General features: G+C 36.4%; 1 protein-coding gene across 11 annotated transcripts in view; it reads left to right on the forward strand.

Annotated features, from left to right (window-relative positions):
- The window catches only part of ATG7 (autophagy related 7), a 115,033-nt gene that overhangs the window by 21,353 nt on the left and 70,457 nt on the right, over nt 1-23,223 (forward strand). For all 11 annotated transcript variants that reach the window (XR_012661108.1, XR_012661106.1, XR_012661107.1 and 8 more), the window contains exons 13-17: nt 6,645-6,839; nt 11,109-11,312; nt 11,509-11,624; nt 12,351-12,426; nt 14,175-14,255. Coding sequence is in view for 7 of the 11 variants with exons in the window: in XM_075096601.1 (XP_074952702.1) it covers nt 6,645-6,839; nt 11,109-11,312; nt 11,509-11,624; nt 12,351-12,426; nt 14,175-14,255 (672 nt within the window). In the remaining 4 variants the exon portion in view is untranslated. The remainder of the gene's footprint in view (nt 1-6,644; nt 6,840-11,108; nt 11,313-11,508; nt 11,625-12,350; nt 12,427-14,174; nt 14,256-23,223) is intronic.

The following is a 23,223-nucleotide window of genomic DNA, read 5'->3' on the forward strand; positions in this document are numbered from 1 at the left end:
TGCCAGGCCATCGGATCCACACAGTCCAGTAAGCCCGGTTATCCCTTTCCTCCACCCGGCTGGAGGCAGGGCCCCTCTAGTCCTGATCATGGCAGTCACAACTCACTTCCTGTAAATGTGAATCAGGAGTCCCTCTATTACACTTAGAAATAAAATCTGTACTTCTACTCCTCTGTCTGGGGACTTGCTCACTGGAAATTGGAGCAGCAGCTTTCCTGGAAGAGCTTCGCTGAGTGGCTGTTCTTCCTTGCAGTTCATGTACTCGTGCCTGTAGGGTCGAAGTAGGCTTGCCATCCCACCTCATCATGTCCTCTCCGTGGTCACGCAGTTAGAACCATAGGGTGGCCTGTGGTGTGTATCCCTTTCTTTGAGCCAAAGGACGCTTATTCCTAACAGCTGAGACACTACTCTGTCGAGGTGGGGAGTAGGACAGATCTTTTTTGAGTTGCTGGACCTCTTGGGATAGTTTCTCCACAGCAGAGATGAGCGAGGAAGAGATATTTGTTTCGTAATCCCGGAGTCTATCAATCACCTCTGCCACCATTGGTGTCTCGTCATCTTTCCAGGACATCACTGCCAATGAGTTTGCATGCGAAGATGGTGCGCTCCGTACAAACTTCCGCCACATGGGTCGTGTGCACTCGGCCTCATCTGGATCTTTGGATGACCGTTGATCGTCCAGGTCACCATAAATCACCTCAAACACCGCTAATTCCCTTACATACTGGATGCCTTTCTCCATAGTTGTCCATTTTCCTGGACGATATGTAACATCATCTTTAAAGGGATACCTTTCCTTCACTCCAGACAGGAGTCGCCTCCAGAGGCTGAGGGCTTGTGGTTTTTTTCCAATTGCTTTGTCAATGCCCCCTTCCCCAGAAAGGGATCCCAATTGTTTGGCTTCTTTTCCCTCTAGTTTCAGGCTACTGGCCCCATTATCCCAGCATCGGAGCAGCCAGGTGACAATGTGTTCACCTGAACGATGGGTATAATCTTTTTGCATATCTCGCAACTCACTTAAGGACAGGGATCGGGTGGTCTCTATTTCATGTATTACTTCTCCCTCCTCTCCCCGCGATGGCCCTGGTTCTTCATCATCCCATTCTAAACGAGTTGATGTCTGCTTCCAATATTTCGTCTTGTGTATGGGGGCAACTGATGCTGGTACGGGTTTATTTTCTGAGCTAGCTCCACTACTTGTTGTGGGGGTTTGAGTGGCTGCAGTGCCTGTTGTCAGGGCTGGATTGTCTACAGTGCCAGTCACTTTGCATTTCAATCCAGAGACATTCTCTTCCCCCTGGGGGCACTGAATACTGTTGAGCAGGGCTTGGTATGCATGGGCCAGACCCCAGCATGTTGCCGTTATCTGTGTCTCTCTGGAGTTCCCAGCGTAACAACATACTTTCTCCAAATATTCTACTGGTTTTTTAGGATTCTGCACTTGTTCGGGGGTGAAACTCCAAAACACTGGGGGTGCTCACTGTCTAGGTATTCGCCCATGCTATCCCACATGCCCTGCCACTCGTAACTATCAAGCCTCGGGGCAGATTTCTGGGTGATATTCTTAAGTTGCTTAGTCAAAACCAAAACAACATGCCCAAAAACTAACAATAAGTGCACCTTAACCACCCAAGGATGTTCAAGATACAAAAAGGTTGTTGTAACAAAGGCACAGACATAGAACAAAGTTGCAAAGGTACTATTCTGTATTTCCTCCATATAAAATCTCTCAGAGGAGGAGGTGTAATTGCTAATTGCCTCAACAAGGTGGTATCCAAAGCACAGTAATGGTTTCAGCAAAAACCCCAAATACCAGATAAAGCTGAAAACGAGTGTTTGTATAACAAACCTTGTAGGCAAAACATTACTAATCACAGCAGAACACAGCAGACTCAAACAACCAACACCGATTTTTAACACCAACTGCAAAAAGGACAACATGGTGCTGTGAGCAGCAGCTGTTGTTATCTCCAACCCTTGAGCCCCACGTTGGGCGCCAAAACGACTGTTGTGGTTTAGCGGCAGCTCAGCCCCACACAGTCGCTCGCTCATTCCCCCACCAGTAGATGGGGGAGAGAATCAGAAGGGTAACGCTCGTGGGTTGGGATAAGAACAGTTTAATAATTAAAATTAAAAGAAACAACAATAGAAATGCAACGTAAAGGAGAACAACGAGAGGCGCAAAGCCCCGGGGGAGGGGGGAGGGAGGGAACGAACTGCCGAAACAAACCGTATGCGCCGCAGCTGCTCGCCGCGCCCCCTCTGCGCTGCCACTGCCCCCCCCTCAATATATTGGTCATGGTGTCACATGGTATGGAATGAACCTGCCATTGGCCAGTCGGGGTCAGCCGCCCCCACCACGGCCCTGCCCCTCCTAGCCCCCCCCGCCACGCGGGAAGCTGGAAAGGTAGCCGACCCCCACAGTGAGGAGAATTAACCCCTTCTCAGCCAAAACCAGCACATAATGAAATATACTTTAGTATCATCTGAAGCATCTTGTAACTCACTGATGGTGAAGTAAAATTTTTTTTGCTGTCTCATAGGTCCTAAGGAACTTTCAGTAATGGCTGCTTTTAATACTGTGTTTTTCCACCCTGCTCTTAAATGTGAGTTTAGACACGTTGGTCATCTATTATGGGAGCAGGAGGTCTTGAAGGCAGTAAGAGAGGTATTGTTGAGATTTTCTACTATGTTTTACACCCAAAATTTGCAGTCTTATTTAAGTTGATTTTCTGGATAAAAGGCAGATAGTATCTAATTTTCAATGCTGAAAAAAGGAGATTATAAAAAAAAAAGCTTACAAATATTTGCAGTTCTCATAGTTTCATCCTTCATTTCCGGGAAGAATTCCTATGGCCTGTAATTTCAGAATAGACACACTCTCAGCTTGCTCTGTGATGAACAAAATTTGTTTATACTCATTTGACATGTGATAGAAGTCACTCAATTGTTTAGAGTTTTTGCTTTGGAATTGAGACTGTCTTAGAATTGGTAGCTATAGTTACAAGAGCTCAGCTGGTGAACAGTCTCTTAACCATTTAGTGTAATAAGAATCAGTTATGTATACTTACTATGCAATTCTGTATTTAAAATGCCACTGATTATGTCACTAGTTGTAATATTAAGAGTTACGAACAGTGGAATATAGATCTGTTATGTTGTTGATGAGCAGTGTTGTGAACAAGCTTTACAGAGGATCACTTCCAAACATGTAGTTTGATTCAGGGTTTGCTCTCTGTTTTTGTTCTGCATTTATCTGTGTTGATCCTATTATTGTTGTTATTTATGAAATCAGTATTAATACTAAGTAGTAATTCAATTAATATTTGCATATCACAGAATGATCCCAGATACGAAAAAAAAAAAGCTAAACTTTTCACTTTCACAACTTTTGATAAGTGAATCAGAATAGACACTGTGAAAGTTCCTAGAATTTTATTTAACCTTGCTGAAGTATAGTGTTATTGTTACTTGGGGATATTAATTTAGTTATAGAACTTTAAACAGCAGAACAAGTAGAGAAAAGAAAGCACCTGTGCGGTATCACACAGAGCACCAAAATTATGCTAACTAGGATTTGTGTCACTTGATTTCTTGCTTTTTAAACTTGATAAAATGAAAACATTAATATTAAGAAAGAATGAGTAATTTAATTAGAAGAAGTAAAAGCTGTTTGTGGAATCCCAAATCATACAGTTTTGCATGTAGAGATAAAGACCAGAAGTTAGTGTTATGAGTTTTCCTGTTAGAAGTAACCAAGAAAGCAAAGGACCAGGCTGTACTAGGGAATCTTGAGAGTGCGATGAGTCTTGGGAGGTGCAGGAGTTAAATACAACCTGGAGAGCAACTTTCATTAATAAGAGGGAACCAATAATAATGCTTTAGTGAGTCTGTATCAGTACATGTTAGGACATTTGGTGTATATATAGGACAAAAACAATTTTCCTGCTCAGTAATAGCATATACAGTGTGCAACCCATACTGTGTGTAAGAAATTTTTCCTCTACCATAAGCTTCAAATGTTCTGCATCTACCACTGTTTCCTTAGCACATTATCCCTATCAGTGTTACGCATTCTCTGTTTTTCCTTGGGCTGTGGGTGGGTCACATCTGATCAGCCTTCACTGGGACTCAAACCTAGTTTCATTGCTTTGTGGCATAAATGAGGAGAAAGCCATTGTGCAGATCCTGTGTACCCTTATGATAGAATGTTTCTAATAAAGTTTTTTTGTCATACTCATTTCTGCAGTAGAATTCGTGGAGAAGAGGTATTACGTTTGACCATCAGTACATATACAGAGAAACATGCTTGCATTAACAAGAATTAACAGGGCTTAACTGTAAAAACTTGGGTTCAGTTAATCTCAAGATGACAGCATGTGAGAGTGGTGAGGTTTAAACAGCAAGCCAAGCACATAGACTAACAATAAGTCTTTAGCCTGTATCAAGTCTTGGTGCTCTGGGACAGTTTGGACAGTGAAGCTACTGCAGCTGGAGATTTTTATAAACCAGCTGATTTTGCTAGACTTCTCAAAATAGAGCTGCATCTGTTACTGCAGACTGCACTGTTGCTTGTTACCAAAACTCATGTTTATCAGTATAAATGTCTTTGAATAGAAATATTAGTTGTCCTGGATTTTGAGCCTGTTAGTTTCTTTCATACTGAAGGAACAGCCAAAGCTGTCTCTTGCTGTTTGGAAACCCACACAGTCCTTTCAAGCCCATGGGAATCAAAGCAGTAATGCTGGTTCTGAAGACATTAATGAAAATTTGGTTTTACATTTCTGTGCAATTCAATTGCAGTCTAATATACTTCCTTTGATTTCAATGTGAGTAATATTTTGCACACAAAATGCAGTTTCTCCTGGTTGACTTTGAAATGATTGTCTGCTCTATGTGCATTCTTTTTTATTTTTTTAATTTTACATCCTTTCGAGTTGGAAGAGTAACCATCTCATCATTGCAGGTGAAACAAAGAGGAGTGCTTTGGCAAGGAGCTTTTGAGTTGCTTCATTACACTTCTAAGATTATCATTAACTGTAGGTTAGAGTTTTATAATAAAAAAGAAGGGAGGACTCAGAAATAGCAGAATTTATTGATTCCCAGCCTTACATTAGAAATTACTCTGTGCGTTGCCTACTTGTATAGCTGCTGCAGAATATAACTTTGACTCTCTTATACAATCATTTCCTGAAGTATTCAGGCATGGAACTCCAGTGTATTCAGTATTTTTTAGTCCTTTGTACTATACTGCACGGGGGGCCTCTTTGTGTAGGTATTTCCAATAGAGCAATTTAATGATGGCAGCATCACATTTCTTAACTTTCTGTGTACCTACCCATGGCATACTTCTGTTCAGGTTTAATACACTGAGCACAGATATTTTGTAAGTGATCTGAGCCATGGTTTAACAAAAAAATGCAGAAAGTTAATAGAAATGTTAATAAAAATGAGGGAGAAGGATATGTTAGCACCAGAAATGACAAAATGTCTGTTTGCTTTAAATAAACAAAACTAAAGCACCGGAGCCTGAAACACAGCTTTGGTCAGCTATCAATGAAAGCATTGGAGACTGCATTATCTTTTATGATTTTGCATGTGTCAACATACAGTCCCCTTTTTTTCAGTAAGTTCGTGATTCTAATACTTCATAAGATGGTAACAAAATATTATTTTGTTTTGGGTAATTTGGAGGCATTTTACATCTTTTGTTAGGATGAAAGTTCTGGTCTTAAAACCTAAGCCTTTTTGTGAGCAGTCAAGCAGAATTTTTTGTCATGTAGAGGCTCCCTGAGATTTTGAATTCTGTGGAATGAACGAGATCTGTCTTTGGGGTTATACACATATTTATTCCTCCTTCAAATAATATGCATTTGCCATTGCAAGGTACCCTTTTAGCTCTTTTTGCCAGAGTTTGGCTGCAAAGGTGTACCTCAGCCACTTTTACTAGTAACTGGTGTCTTTTTTTCAAGGGACAGTTATTCAAATAAAATTGAAGCTATTGAAGCTGCTAGACTTGTATGTAGTCCTACAGCTTCTTCTCGTAAAGAATTTAAAACAAAGTGGAGAATGTGTGATACTTCATCTGTCTACTGTAATTGAGTCAATATTCAGAATCAGAAATATAAACTACATCCCGTTAATGTTGTGGGTGAGGTGGCTGCAAAGATAATTCAGGACAAAAATTTTATCGAGGTTTAACAGCATGATCATAATCATATGTAAGATCTCTCTGCTTGCTTTTGTAGAGATGTTTGTTACCTCTGGGATTAGGAACAGTTCAGCTATCTTCTTTTGCAGTGATTTACAAGACCTAATAAGACCACCTGAGAGACTGGACTTGTTCAGGCACAGAGCCACCTGAACATGGTTGGTTTGCTCTTATGACCCAAACTATTGCCTTTGCATTGAGCTGCTCTGTTCTGCACAAATACAGCAGCTGAGACTGCTGTTCCCTCAGAAACTTTAGTACTATGCTTTAGTGCACAGCACTGATATACAGGGAGATGTAAAGAATACAGTTGCCATTCTGCCAAACAGTAATTGAATTTTTACTCTACAGTTTTGTTTCGAACTTTATAACAGTCCTATTCGGTCACAAGGTTATATTTTTTATTTGTTGTTTTCTGTCTGTCTCCGTGTAGAGTTCAGAAGGCTATAACATGAGCATCCCCATGCCAGGCCACCCAGTGAAATTTTCTGAAGTAACAATGGCACAGGCTCGGAAGGATGTGGCTAAACTTGAAGAGCTTATTGATGCTCATGATGTTGTTTTCCTACTAATGGACACTAGGGAGAGTCGATGGCTTCCTGCTGTCATTGCAGCCAGCAAGAGGAAGGTATTGTACCATACCTTGCTAATATTCCTGTCACTGTATTTCAGCTCTTGCATATCAACCAGCTGTGCGTACCTAAAAGACCTTTATGAAAAATTGAAATATTTGACCAATCTTTTGTGATTATGCAGAAATTTTTTTTCTTGTTTTCTGCAGCCTCAAAGCTTCTGTGTAAGACAAAAAGAGAATGTTGAAAAAAAGAAATAGAAGCTTGTATCACGGAATGATACAGGTTGAAAGAGACCTCTGGAGGTGATCCGGTCCACCTCCCTGTTGAAAATAGGGCCAACTTAGAGCATGCTGCGCAGGGACTTGTCTAGTCAGTATCTTTTGAGCATCTCCAAGGGCACATTTCATAGTAATACTAAGAGAAGTAATTTTATAATAAAAGAATCATAGTAAGGAGGAGTAAAGACATTACAGTAATGATTGACTGGTAAGGGATGTGAGTTGTAGAAACCTGTATGAAACCACATTCTCAAATATATGTCTAAAGTAAAAAATCACAAAGTTATTTCTGAACTTGAGAAGTATGCCAGCTGTTTTTGGTCCAAAGATAACTTTGGGTTTTTCTCATTGCCTTATTGGAAAACATACTGTTGTGCTGAGCCAATGCATCCAAACTCTCTGCCTGTGACACTTACTCAGGTAGTGTTGAATGCTTCAGCTATTTCTGCAGCTTAAAAGTAATAACCTCATGTTACAGGCAAAGCAAAAAGAAGGGAGAGAGCTGCAGTACATGAAATTAAGATTCTGAATTTATATATTAAATAATAGTATCTAAGGCTTTATAGATTATGCTGTGTATACGAGATCAGTGAGACTATGCACAAATGCTTACGTAGTAAAAATGTTAAAACATCTGTTGTGGTCAGTATACAGATCTGGTTGGATGAACCAGATTGAGAAATAAAATATAAGCTTAACAAAATTTTTCCAGGAGAGTCACAAAAGCATATAGAGAGAAGATTTTGAGCCATTTTTTCCTATTCTGCAAATCTTACTGAGGATTAGATATGAGCCTTTACTCTTGTGTGAATTTTATTATTGAAGACAGTGTTGCACCCAAACTTTTCCTGTGAAAATATATTCTAAATTAAACAGGATTATGGAAGCCGCATCTTTCTGCAAATTAATGCAGAGTTGAAAATATGGTTTTGCTGAAGAATCCAACTAAATTATCCTGAACACTTACTTCCCTTGCTATCATGATGTAGACTTTAGTAAAACAGTCTCAAGTAATCTTGATATTTCTTAATTCATTTAAGAATTGTGTGGTTTCATGTTTGCTCAGTTAAAATAGCACAAAATCAGACAATGCAAGTATTAAGCTTTTAACGTGTCAGCTTAGCCACAGTGCATATCCTGTATATTTTGTGGCATAAATATAATGATGTACATAGCAATTTATTAAGTTGTGAACTTAACACAAGAGAGTAAAACATACATATGACACAGCTGAGTCAATATTGCTATTCAGTCTTTGATTTTGTTCTTTCCTTACTTTTGTGATTTTTCAGCTATGACAACTCTAGTTTCCTAATAGTTGTTGGTTAGTTGTGGTTTCTTTTGTTAGTGTTTATATTTATTTCCAAAAACCTGGGCAGTAGAAAGGAGAGAGAATGCAGATTTCTGGTACTTGCAAACTAGTTTTTTCTTATAAATTCCAAGTATTTTTCCCCTGTCTGCTGATGTTTATGTTCATCTGAACTTAATTAAATTTCCTCTGCACCTGCTTTGCAAGCAGGGTTTTTCCAGATCAAACAATTATCTTTTTTTTTTTTTTAGCCAAGGTCTTAAAATATTTTGTTTTCTTTCATTTTTTCTTATTTTAAAAAGATTTCTGATTCTGAGCAATAGGCTTGTATGTCTTTGTAGCTCAAATGAACTTCCCTTTGCCAGTGAACTACACTGCTGATGAAAATATCAGTGTGGACTTCACTTCAGGTGTAATTGAGTGTATGTAATTTGATAACTTGACAGTAGGATTAAGTAGGAACTGATTTTTTTTCTGCATTTTGCAGCCTCCCTGCCTTCTTCAGTCAGGATAGCATTGTTTTAATGATCTCTGAAACTTTTCCCCCACATTTGCTTAGCTAGCAGTTGCCCACTATATTTGCCTTACAGTGGACAAATTTGTACTTTGAGGACAAATATTATTTCTTTGTGACAATTCTCTGATACTCAGTGGCATAGTGTGTCTGACTGTGTCACAGTTACTGGCTTTTCATAAGATCACTTTGATGTGAGGAGATAGAATTCTTTCTCACTGAATAAGCACAGAACTGCAATCTCAAGATGTCCAAACATAAATGGTCACCATCTGCTTTTCAGTGTTCTTCATGTTGATAAACATTTAATGAGAGTTCTGCTTCAAATGTGAATTTGTATGACAACTGCAAATCCGAAGCACTACTGCAGTTTGGACTCCAGGATATGAAGAACATAGTGAATGATAATCTGTGTAAAGTTCTCTGTAAGGTGTAGAAAGAAGAGTTGTTTTCCCCACATAATCATTCCATTGCATTAATGATCTTCCATCTTCCTGTAGTCTTCCTCACAAAACAGTTGTCTTAGGCAAACACAGAACTTGAATATTAAATCCCTGTGCCAGATATTAAATCCCTGTTCCTGCTGAGCACTGGAACTTCTACAATTTTGCTAGGTTTTTTTGAAACACATCTCAAAAGATATACTTTTCCATACTTTTTGTATCAAAACCAGATTATTTTTTTCTGTTTTTTATTAAATCAATCAGATTCAGATAGTTGCTGGACAGTAAACTGAAGAGAAAGAAACAGTGTATTGCAGTGGGAAGTGTTTAACAATAATATTAATTTCTGATAATACCAGCCATGCCATGTTATTCATATTTTGAAAATGGAATACCATCTTCAGGTTTTACAGGTATATGTAGTGAGAAGATGTAGTCTTTTGTTTGCTGTAGGCCTGGCTATGCTACTGCAGATTCAACAGCATGGTTCTACTTTAGGACTGAGGAAAGAATAAACTACAACATGGTTGAAAGTTAATATGCAGAAATTATTTGAAATACCAAGAATGATGATGAACCTCACAAGCTTACTAGTAAAGACGGCTAATTCTCGACAGCTTCCCTCAAAGTCCGTCTTTTAAAAATTCCTGGCTATAAGAATGAAAAATTACAAACTGCTGTATCAGAATTTCTATCTTAAATATCTGCATATGAAGCAGTATAGTATCTTCCTTTATATTTTAATGGCTACAGTCATTATTGTATAATTGTTTTTGCTTTGTGCTATATCTAAATCATTGCTGTAAGTTTAGTAAAATCTGCTAGTTTAAGTTTTATGATATTTCGGTCATAACATATATAGCTTCAGATTACACTAAGCACTTGTCACAAACCGAAGAGAAAGGGGAAAATAATGTCAGTGTAATTGTGTACCACAGCTTCCCCATGTGACTAAACAGATGCATATGAAGACCATAAGTAATCATGAATTGCTTTCCTCACTGAGCAGAAATCTTTTTGGAAAATAGACTTGCATTTCATTACTTTGTCACATAGGAGTGTTTAATGAGTTATATTTCAGACCACAGCGAACTGAAAAGACTACATATAGAACTGACATGAAAACTTCTTATTGAAAGCCACTGTTGTACTTAAATGGCACTTGGAATATTTTAGCACTTGGAGAATATAAATATACAGAATATGCCACAAACTTGAAAATAAATTCTGAGCTGGAACTGAAATAAGTTTTTCCAGTAATGGTACTGATCATTCTATGAATGTTGGCCCAAATTTGGATATATGGATGTTAATTCATATCAGTGTGTAGCAGCTTCAGTAACTTTACTGAGACATTGAATGTTAGTTAGTGTGAACCTATCTTCAGCTGTAAACTAGCACAACACATTATGGAGTTCCTGTTTCTTTTATTTTTTTTGTCAGCAAGTGTGCATAGGTTTGTATAACAATTAGAGGGAGTTGTTATTTTGTATCAAATTTCCCTGAAAGACACAGAAAAAGGCATGGTTTTGGATTTCTGAAACAGACTTTTGTTTTGGTTTTGTTTTTTCTAAATGCTTGACAACTGGAACTTTGCACTTATCAGAAAATCTGTTGTTTATGGCTAGGGTGATAGATAATGCAGTTAATAGATTGTTCGCCCATCTACAGCATGTGGATTTTTTTTTTAAATCTAGAGTGAATAAAACCTTGAGGCCTTTTTTCCCCTGCCCTTTTGGCTCACTTAAAATCTGTTGTTTTCTCTTTATTGTTCACAGCTGGTCATCAATGCTGCACTGGGATTTGACACATTTGTTGTTATGAGACACGGACTAAAGAAACCAAAACAGCAAGAATCTGGTGATTCATGTTTAAGCAACGCCTCTGGTTCTTCTGATCTTTTGGGATCATCACTCTTTTCAAATATCCCTGGCTATAAACTGGGTTGCTACTTCTGCAATGATGTTGTGGCACCAGGGGATGTGAGTAGAACCTTATGCAAATGGTGATAATATATCTCTTTTGTTGTGACTTGAATTTTTCTTTCCTTTAAATAGTGTTTCATAAAGGTTTTTTATTTGGAAGATCAAAGAAATTAATTGCACCGAACTAAAGGTGTTTTGTGTAGTAGGGCAGCTAGTTACTTTTGGGTTACTTCAGAATTGTCTATCTTTGTAGTCCACCAGGGATCGGACATTGGATCAGCAGTGCACAGTCAGTCGACCTGGATTAGCCATGATAGCGGGAGCTCTTGCAGTGGAATTAATGGTTTCTGTTTTACAGCATCCAGAAGGGTGAGTCATTTCTGAGACAAGGACTGGTGTTCAAAAGGTGTTCTCTGATAAATAAGATTGATTTAATATAATCTTTTGGGAGGAGGAAGTACATGTTAAGTAGGGCAGTTTTGTAAGGTGTAATGTTGCCTGTAAATTAATGTAATGTATAGGTCATATGTACTATATTACTATAATTTAACAGTGTTTAAGAGAGAACTGATTCATCAGTTCTTAAGTTTTATCTTAGAAATTGGGGGTTTCCTCTCTTTCTGAGTTTAAAAGTAGAAAAGTACTGAGAATATTTCAAAAGAAGAAAGTATTCCTGTTAGTGGATCTTGGCATTCCTTTGCTCAGGAGAGTGTTTGAGTATAACGAGGAGCTATCATAACTACTTCTATCACATGAAGGCTTCAAGGTAAGCCAAATATTGCAAAATCTTAATTAAGTGGGTTTAATACAGAAATTACTCTGAAATTTTGTAACCTGAAATATAGGCTTGTTTTCTGTCTTTAAAATCTGTGAAAGAAAGAGGGAGTTAGAGGTGGACATAATTATGTTACAAGTCTCTGATTCTGAAACAGGTTTTTGTATTCCCATGCTGAATCTTAGATACTATGAAACAGATTTTCCAGATAGGTTCCTTTCCAGATTCTAAACTGTAAACTGTAACAAAATGCCTTGAAGCTTACTGGAAATCTTGACTGTTCAGTATTGTTCTAATTTTTCTTCTTTGATTTTTGGCAGTGGTTATGCTGTGGCCAGCAGTAGTGATGATCGAATGAATGAGCCGCCTACTTCTCTTGGACTTGTTCCTCATCAGGTAAATAATTTGTGAGTAAATGCTTTTGTTTAAAAGCTGGGAACTGATATATGGCAAAGAGCACACACAGGCTTTGCCTCCTTAACAAAAATATACTCTATGCTGATTCCTGAGCTCTTTTAACTCTTTTAAGATTATGTAGTCGTATTTTTTAGAATATTTCTCAGTAAACTTTAGAAAGGTTTACTGTTTATATGAGAAAAATAATGATCTCACAGTTCATATATTTCCTGATGATAAGAATGTTAACTGTCCAGTCAGTCCTGTCTGATTTCTTTTATACCCATTATGATTGTACTTGCGTTATTGTTTCATTTTGGACTGGGCTTTGAGATGTAATTCATATCAAATATGGATTTTAACTCGAAAACTTTTCATTGAATTATGACTTCTGTCAACCCTATGTCTGTTTTTACGTTTACATTCAGAGACTATCATGAATGTTTTCTCCCTTAGACATTCTAACTCAAATACAACTTTGATTTTTGATTTTTTGATTAGGTATAAAATGAATATAGATTTTTTTTTTCAAATATTGTGGCATCTAATCCTTTTACAAACTGCTAGTTTCTCTTAGCAGTCACCCCTCTAATCAACTCGGTGAGTGCAATATTTTCTCCAAGGGTTTAGAATTAACTGTTACTTTCTGGTGTGGTTTTTTTTGTGGTGTTCTTTGTTCATTTGGTTATCCCACTTGTGTGGAAAAATAATAATAAATTAATGCATCAGTCCTCGTTATTAAGAAGGTATTCCTTTGTGGATAATAAATGTTGCACACATTTATGTCATAGCCTGTCATAAATGAACTAAATTTATTTCCAGGAACCATCTTGGAGTTCCTAGGATAACAGAGTTACAAAGCAATGTAGTATCAGAAAGACTTGATTTGGTAGTTTTGTTCTCTTTTCCTAGGTGCGGGTATTTGTTTAAAAATGACTTTTTTTTTTTATTCTAACATTATGTATGGCTTGGTGTTTCTGCAAAAATACCTTAGTGTTAATACTGCTATTGGCTTCCAAGGTTTATGCCATTTCAACTGCATTAAATGTGGAGTGCATATGGGGAAGTATTCTTCATGATAGACTTCAATATTAATGTGTATTGCAAAGCTACTTAAATTCCATTCTTAGTGACATCTCTTCATTGCAGTAGACCTGTAAAAGCACAGAACAAAAAAGGTGATCAATACTCCAAAGAGTTCGTAGTCTAAATGGTCAAACCCTGCTCCAAAGTGTTTTCAGTGCCATCTCTGTTACCAGAAACAATGGTCTGGAATTTTAAAGTTATGTATCAGTACTATCATATTAACAATATAGTTAAGGAATGGTTGGACTAGATGATCCCTGAGGTCCCTTCCAATCTGTGATTCTGTGACAGTTAAGTTTTCAGATTATTTGTTATAGAGATGGGGAAAAAATGTGTTTAAATTGGTTATACCATTACACTTTTTTTGATCAAACTTTGCAATCAAACTGGAGTCAAACTCCAGGTGGTGCTGTGCCTCTATTTATGTTTAAATAGTGTTGCATTTAGATAGTTGTGCAATTATTTGTATATAGAAAACCAGTAATATATATTGAGTATAAATTTACTACAGGTGTAATTGGAGATCACTATGTTAGAACAGTATTATGCTAGTTATAGCTATTTTTTATCTTTTTATTGAATGTATGTGTCCAGTTCATGTGGAATTTTTTGAATGCTTTTTGTAATTATGAAATAGTATTGTAATTTCTTTCATCTTCCAGATCCGTGGATTTTTATCAAGATTTGATAATGTTCTTCCAGTCAGCCTGGCATTTGATAAGTGCACAGCCTGTTCAACCAAAGTAAGTCTGTGTTTGTAGTTTATTTATATGAACATATTTATATGCTCTAGGCTGGTCTTGGTGTGCCGAGGCCTGCTTTGTATTTGACATTTTCTCTTTCTTCCTTAGGGCTTGGACTCTGTCTTCTCACTTCAGCTAAAGTTCCTTTGCCCTCATACCCTTCTTTTTCAACCATTTTCCAAATTTCTTTGGTATCACCTATTAGCATGCTATTTCCACATAAACATTCTAGTCATAGCTAAAGAAACCAAGCAGACATTAGGGCCAACACATTTCTGAAAAGTTTATTGCATAAATCTTGTAATATCTTTTACCTTTGTAGGAAGGAATAAAATTGGTATTTTTTTAAGAAGAAATTATTTCTGATGTCCAGTGAGTAAATATATCTTTCTAGCTTTCTTGAATTTAGTATCATTACAAATATGCGAAGTTGTCTGAATTTCTGTTTTATGATACAGACCAAACTTATAAAGAACACTTAAAAAAATTTACTTCCATAACACGTCTTTATTGAAAAGACCATTTCATTCTGATGATAGTGTTGACAGCCCTGAGTCACCTAATGGATTTACAGATGTTGCTTGGGTCTGAGCTATGTCTTGCCAGAACGCTAGAGCAGCCCACTAACGTGTCTGTGTGAGGCCTCCTCTTCAGTCTTGGGTTCTTCTTCTGTACTGTGGCCTTGAAAAGTTTTTTTCTGGCAAGTTTTCTATGGCCATGTAGTGCAAGTGCAAGCAGTTTTGACTGGGATATCTCAATATGAAGATTCAGAGGTTTTGACTCATGATTTGGCGTGCTTAGGAGTGGCTTTAATTTAGTTTATTTTTGTGTACCTTGAGACTTACGGCAAGAAATTCTTTCCGTTCTTTTCACTGCAGTTTTCCTTCTTTCAAACAGCTATCAAAAACTCTTGAGGCACTATCATTTTTTTGAGGACTTGCACAATTTCTTCTTCTACAGTATTCCTGTAGTAGTCACATTTGACAGATTTTGAAGGACTATTAATGTCCATTTTCTCCTCAAAAGTTGAAGCACTAAACTTAAAGCTGCTGTTATTTTTAGAAACACCTATTTATCTATTGAATAGCTGAAAGCTCAGCACTAGCTAAAAGTGATTATTTTCTTATATTTTCCAGAACTATGGTTTGCAGAAATTCTACATGTGTTGATTTGTTTCAAAAAAAATACTTATATGTAATTAAAAAAAAGGAAAAACTTTATGATGGTGGAGCCGGAGAAGTTAAACTGTTAGAATAAACTTTTTGCCTTTCTGTTTTTTTTTCTTTATCTCTGATCCAGGACATATCGATATATATAAACAATAAAAACCATACATCAATGTAGAAAAAGTAAATGCAGGTATCAATTTTTTGTTAGCAAATCATTTCTTCTTGGAGGTCATTTTAAGGGAGCCCTGTTTTACATAAACAGACTTGATGATTTAATAAAAACTGACTTGGATTTTAGCAGCTGTGCTATTCCCAGAGAGATCACTTTTCATGTGGTTTGGGTATTAAATTACTTCTGTGCTGGAAAGCTTGCTTCATTGGTACACGTATTTCCTTACAGTAGAAACACAGCATTTGTTTACTTTGCTAACTCTCTGTTTATTAGCATAAGAGTATGTCACCCTGTATTATCTGAAAATATGATCCTAATTCTTTGAAATGACAAATCCAATTACAATTTAATTGTAGTCTATGTTGTTTTGTGTTTTTTTTAATGAGGCGATTTAGCATAATTTCATCCTGATCTATGTCAGATTTACTATAGATTCAAAGTTTTAGCACAGGAGAGAAGTGGCTTTTCTGATGTAATTGAGTTTGCTGGTACCTTATTAATTTGCTTCTTTCTTATGTCCACATTCTTTTTCTTGAGCTCTTTTGAAGTTCCTAATTCATTAGTTTTATCTTTTAAGAAAAATTCCAGTACATTCTTACGCCATCCAGTACAGCTGGATGACTTAGGAGAAGCTGCTAATGATCTGCATGTTTAGAGGTTAGATTCCATTTCATTTTGACTCACAGTCATGACTTCATCTATCTGTTTTTGAAGCCGAAGAGCCCAGACGCCCAAGCAGCCAGCTATTCCTTACCCAGAATTGTCATAAACAGGCTGCATGCCAGAGAAGCTTCTCTCAGGCAATTGTTCAGGAATTTTGGGATGGTCACAGCAGGAAACCAATCTATTTTTATTATGGGCCAAATTTTCCTTGTATGATTTCCCCCTCCATCTTATTCTGTTTCTGCACAAGCATGTGCTAGAATGGGAAGTATCCTCTTTCAGAGCTAGCAGCACTGCACTGCCAGCTGAGTAGTAGGTCTAAGGAGCAGTGTAAGCTCTTCTGTTGCACTTCCTCTTCCATGTCAAACTTGTTCTGTTGCTGAGAAGGGACAGTCCAAAGTTCTTTAGTATAGATATTTATTTGTAATAACTGCTTTACTTACAGAATGTTAAGCTTATTAACAAGAATGTTAAGCTTATTACTCACTGTGCTAAGATGTCTGTTTATCCTGTTGGGAACAAGATGAGGGTATTTTCTCATTTTATTATGGTGAATAGCATTACAATCCCATAGGAAAATAGAATGGTCCTGATCCTGTACTACCTGATCCTTGCAGGCATCTGGCTAAACCCTTGAACCATGAATGTTAAAATATATATCCTTCTCAATGCAAAACAGACAGTGTTTATATTAATGAGGGTAGTGAAAATTTTCCTCTTATTGCTCCTCCCTCCTAATTGTATATCATGGAATGAACCAGGAGACCTCATAGATTGAGTTCAATGTCAGAAAAAACTGTTGCTACTAACCAACTTGGATATACAGGTGTCCCCTCTGTTTTTACATATAGTTAACAGATATTCTTTCCTCCAGAGTTTGGATTTGTTGTCCACGTGCTAGAAGGCTAGCTTATTTTCCTTAAAGATACTTCTATCCTTCCCCTACCACAGTTGCTCTGATGTGTAATTATCTTCACTGTCAAATAAAAAAAAAGTAGCATGAGTATCTCTACTAATTTTCAAGTTCTTTCTCAACTTTCTGTTAAGTATGCTGAAAAATTGAGCTGCTTAATTAATAGTTTTTTAACCACTGATTAATCGCCTTTAAATGTTTTTCAATTTCATTGCATTTCATGATGGGGTAGACAACAGGTTCAGGGGTGGTATTCTAGGCACTATGTTACAATTTCTGTTTTCAGTCAAGATATTTCCTTACCCTTGCAGATGTTTTCCCTTTTTAATACCCCAGAAATACGTTAAACACTTTTGCTGTGGCATTTACTAAGTGCCTGTGTTGTGCAAGTTGAGTGTTTCAGTTTTGAAATCTGTCATCGTGAAGACATAACAATGCTTTTATTGTTCTCATCTGCTAACTGCTTTGCATGCATTTTTACTTTAAATGGTTGTGATCAGTTGTGACAGTAACCTGCACTATTCAGTAACTTCCTGGGTTTTTTTTTCAGTTGAATTAATTTTAATTTTGATTCTAGTAAGACTCTCCATACTTGCCCTAGCTGCATTGAGAAGAGACTTTCATATTTGCGTTCTCCCAGTAACAGCATATTAAAGATCGGTCAGTGACATTGTTTCTAATCTGTTTATATTATACATTTCTCAATTCAAGTATGTGTGATGTTAAACAGAGATGTATAATTCATGGAGGGAAAAAAACCTTGGTCTTTCCTGTACTAAAAAAGCTAACTCTTGTATAGCTTGCAGAAATGATGGAGAAAATGGGGAGAAATGTTTGTCCTTCAGGAATGAACACTGCAAAAATTGAAAAGAATGTTTGAAAAGTTACTTCTGTAGCTGTGCTGTAACATTAAATCTATGTAACTGAGTCCATTTGTAACTTTCCTTATTTCCTGAATTTACATGTGTTAACATTTGACTTCGATGTACAGTGCAGCCACTGTATTAATATTGGATAGATTTCATTCAGACTTAAAGTATGCATCATTAATATACCTAGGCATATTCTCAGCATACTGAGTTAAATTAAATACTTTTTCTTAATGTGGCATAGAAAATTGCTTTATGATAAGTGACTTACAGAAATTTATCACTTTTTTTTGTCCTCTTTGAAAAAATGTCATTTTAACTGGGGGGAGCAGGAGGCAGGATTATCTTGCTCATAACTTTTGAAATGTCATGCAGTTGTTACCTCTCTGGATATCAATTTTAAATTCAGTGAGAGAATTGAAATAATATATATTTTCAAAATTAGTCACGGTGAGGATGGTTGTACTGCTGGTTGCCTGAAAGATGCGCATTCTTGAAAATAATGCCTGGTCTTACTATTTCAAAAATACTGAATTTTTATGATAAGGTCAACAAAATATAATGTAGTTTATCCTAAGTAAAAGGATACTAACAGAAGGAAGCTGTGATGTGTACTAAGAATGCCACATCACACACTAAGAAATTATGACCATGGTAATGTGGCCATTAGGATGGAATTTTGTTCCCTTAGAGGAGGAAAAATGTGATCAAGACCCCAGAAATCTTAAAAGTAGCATTAACTTTAAGCATTATCCTATTTTGTGAAAAGAGAAAAAGGTGTGGAATCAGTGGTGTATTCAGTTTGGTGCATTTGGGAAGGCGGGGAGGTGTCTGTACAGACAGGATGGATGATAATTGGAAAATAGAACTTTGAAAAGCAACACTGAAATCTAATAAGGTGAGAGAGAGCTCATTATCTGTGTCCTGTACCTGAAACCTCCACCCTGATGTTATGAAGTATGTGTAGTTCAGGGGAGAAGTTATGTCTTGTTATTCCCTGCTTAGTCCTTCAAGATGACTGGAAACTTCATAGCTAATCCTATGGGAAGGCAGTAGTGCCAAGTAAACTACCTTGCACATAACAGCTCCACAATAAAGGTTATAGATGGAAAGAACATGGGGAAAAATAGCATATATTTGTGATCAAACTTAAATAATAGTATTTACTAAAATTCAGAAAGCAGGCTGATATTCCCATGTGTTAGCACTGTTATGGCTAGATTGTAAGAGTTAAAAATGACGAATATTTTGCACCAGTTACTCAGAGTTGTGGGATGCAGGTTTATTGACGTTTAATAGATAACATAGGTTGTTGACACCAAACAGCATCCCAAAGTCAATGGAGAAGTTTTAAAAAAAAAAAACCAAAAAACAAAATTTGGTGTTTTATCTTATGGTACTGAAGAGAAGTAAGGTTGTTTAAAAATTCAGTCAGATCACAAGAAGGATTGTGCAAAATTTTAACCAATGCTGCTGCTGGCAGTGTTTACTTGTCATCTTCTCCCCTTCCCCAGACATGATGATGCTAGAAATCTTTAATGAACAATTGCTCATAGCCATTCTGTTGTGTCCTCATTTCAACTTTTAACATATCTGCGAAATCACTTCTTAATCAATTTATTGTTTTCTTACGTTTTCTTCAACTAAGATAAAAGTAGCAAGTATAAAAGAGTTCAGATTATGTTTTTTTCTTTTTGACTACTCCCTCTTATTCTCTGTTGTAGTTTAGTTGGAGTTACTGTAGGGACTAATTTCTTGCTGTTGTTACTTACTGTTTCTCTTAAGGAGAAGAAATTAGTGTGCTTCTCCACAACAAATTGCTAAGACATTATTCCATTTAGCTTATGTTGTTAATACATTTATCTGTATTAAGAATTGACAGGGTGTATAAAAAGTTAAAGACCAGTTTGTGTCTTGTGAGACTAAACCTCCCCCCCAAATATTTTCACATGGGTGAGGATTTGTTTTGCATTCAGGGCTCTGAGCGGAGAATACATTTTCAAAACTACTGAGTTCAGGATAAGTAAATCTTAGCCTCTCAGAAGCTAGCAGCTGTATGTGCAGCATCAAAATGTTTGTTTTGAGTGTGGGTGTTTGCAACTGTATTTTAATGGTGAAAACTGGAGGTTTGTGTCTTTCATGTTTTGCTGAGCAAAACCAGTTTTTGTTACCCAGCCCCCTATCCTGATTATCCTAAGATAATTGTTATTTCTAGCCAAACCGTTTGTCTTTGTCACATAAGATGACTTCTTCCTGGATGGCAGGTGCAACCATTAGATATCTTAGGGTGTTTAAATACAACTTGGCATAGAAAATGTGTTTAAATAACAAAGTAAAACAACTTTCCTCCCCAAATCATCGTTTGGGGTCTTGTCTTCATGGCACAAGGGAGTAGATAGCTAAGGTTTACGGCAAAGTGTTTTTAGAAGCCGTTCTCCAGTATTGTGTTCTTTGCAATGGAAGTTTTGAACTCCTCTGATTAAATGATTAAGAAGATTTCTTGAGAGGGAGAGAGAAGGAGGAAGAGAGAAAAAAGAACAGAGAACGTACAACTCTCTGAAACTTGTTTTATACCCTCTTCTTTTTGCTCCAGCATATCAGCAATTCTATCGTTACTACTTTTGGTTTCAGAATAGTAAAGTTGCTAGATTAAGAATCCCTTTCCAGTAATAAGTAACACACTTTTACCCTTCAGAGAAGAAAACAAATGATTTTGTTATTCCTTGTTTCTTTTATTTGGTGAATTTCTTAAATGTTTCCTGATGTTTAAGTGAAATAGCATGTTGATTTATGCTGATGTGGCAGCATACCATGTTAGATAATAGAATCAAAGCTATGTTGCAGAGAATCCCAGAATTCGGTCCAAAAAGTGGCAGGTGTGACTGACTCTTCCACTGTATTGACCAGTTTACTTGTCTCCACCTTAAACACCATTATAAGAAGTAAAAATATGTTCCTGTAATTATTCAGTGATCTTAAATGGATGTAGGATATTTTCTCCCACTTAAAACTGCTAAGAATAGAATGGTTTTTGAAGTCCATCTTACATAGAAATCCGTATTATCTGAACTAAAAGAAAAAACAAAATTAATTGAAGTCTTTAAGTGAAAATACTGCACTCATATAGTTTCTGCACTGTGAATAAAATGAATTTTACCATTTTTAAGTTTGACTACCTTTAAAATACTGGTTTTAAGGGGACGAAGAAGCCTGCCATTGTTAAAAACAATTGATTCATAGTTCTGAGAGGTTGTATTTGTGTTTCATTTAAATTAAATTCTGTGGGCTGTAGACTTTGTTTTGGTTTTTTTTAATATTTTTTCTTCCTGCAATTCAATTACATTTTAACTACAATTATTACAAAATAAAAGACTATCAATCAGTGGGAAAGAGATAGCATCACCAGAATTTTCTGGTATAGATATGTTCAATATCTGTGTCTAGAATACTGTTTTAATTTATTCTAATGGCAGCTTAATGCTGTCTTGTCATGTCTCTGTGAGGCTGTTAAAGAATTCCTTTTGTGTCAGTAAAACCAAAACTGAACTAAAGTACTTTGACATAAAATATATACTTGCTGAGATACTCTCATACAAGAATTGCAAAAACAAAGTTGGAGAATACTGAACTGGATAAAACCCAGGAACATACGATGTGTAGTGATGGTATGGTGATGTTCATTGTACCACTGCTGAATGGAGAAACAGCTCAAACCTAATTCTGTAGGTTTCCATCTGGAGCTCAAAATGTCAGTTGTTCATTTTGCTGGATATGAGTAATTTGTAATTGTTCTTTTTACTTCCATAAGGTTTTTGCATACTTGCAACCTGATGCCTTCTATTGCTTTATTTTTTGTTCAGTTATTCCAAGGATTCAGTGCATATTAATCAAAGAAAATACTGACACAGCATGCTTCCTGTCTGCCCTTTATGCCTAGATTCTTTATTTGTATGCTGAGGAATTACTTGAAGTAAAAAAAAAAAAAAAAAAATCCCACATGTTCCTGGCTAGAACATACACGATTCTTTTGATATTACTGACTACTAAAGTAATTTGATATGTTGACATATTTAGTGCAATAAGTGAGACAAAATATTTACTCATATAAGTTATGAGCAGAGTGCTAATTGTCAGTTGTTAGAGTGTACATAAGAAAAATTGAACTAAGTTGAAAAATTGGCAGGATTGCATAAAGGTTCAAATCTAAATCACATGACTGAAAATTTTCAGGCCAACGCATTCTTCTGCGTTGTTAATTTTAATAAGTAACTACTTGAGATTTATAGAGTGCAGCACTGTGTGCATTTGACAACTTTGGCCATAATTCTACCTCCACATATTAAAAAGTAATGCCAACACGCAGCAGTGAAAGAATGGAAATACATCCATATTTCCCTCTTCTTTGGTCAGGTCTTGTAACAGCTGTCTCATAGAATTGAGTGATGATGTGAAAGTCTGATTATTTTTTCCCCTAATCTTTATGCAAATATGATTTTCATCCTAAAATCTCAAATTCAAATTATGCTAAGATCTTAGATTGTAATATTTAAATGATATAGCTTACTTGTATTTCAATTATATTTTTAGTCTCATGAGATTCAAGGGATGGCTATATCTTTTCTCAGATAATCTTTAATACCTTTGTAGTTTTTTCTTGTATGCTTTTCTGCATTCTTCTCATTGCAGTCTTTGACATGAGTTTCTCTACATCTGTACCTATTTTCTTTCGTTAAACTTCACGAATCATCAGCCTGGTTTCATTAGGCAACTGTTCTTTTGTTCGCAAATGCCCATGTAGACATTTTTGAAAAGTTTAAGTTTAACCTTTACTAATTTTTCCATGTTTTTACAGGGTTGCCTATATCTATGTCTTTGCAGAAGTGCTTCTCTTTGAAATTGGAAAAAAGTGAAGGAAATTGAATTTTAAAAGCTGGTAAAATAACTGAAACTGATGATATACAGTAAATGTGTGGTTTTGGTGAAAATGTTGTGGTTTCTCCACAGTGTTGTGCTGTTTCACATAGGTATTGTAGCATCACCAGATAATAAAATCTTCTGCTCTGAAATAGTCAACAGTATATGGATTTTTAAGGTAGACATCTGGATTTAGAAACTACTGAGCAGTTGCAATTTCTGCTTAAGGTAGCAATAGTTTTGGGTGCATACTGCCCAACAGATCATG

Source organism: Phalacrocorax aristotelis, chromosome 6 (genome assembly GCF_949628215.1).
Source record: "Phalacrocorax aristotelis chromosome 6, bGulAri2.1, whole genome shotgun sequence".
NCBI lineage: Eukaryota > Metazoa > Chordata > Aves > Suliformes > Phalacrocoracidae > Phalacrocorax > Phalacrocorax aristotelis.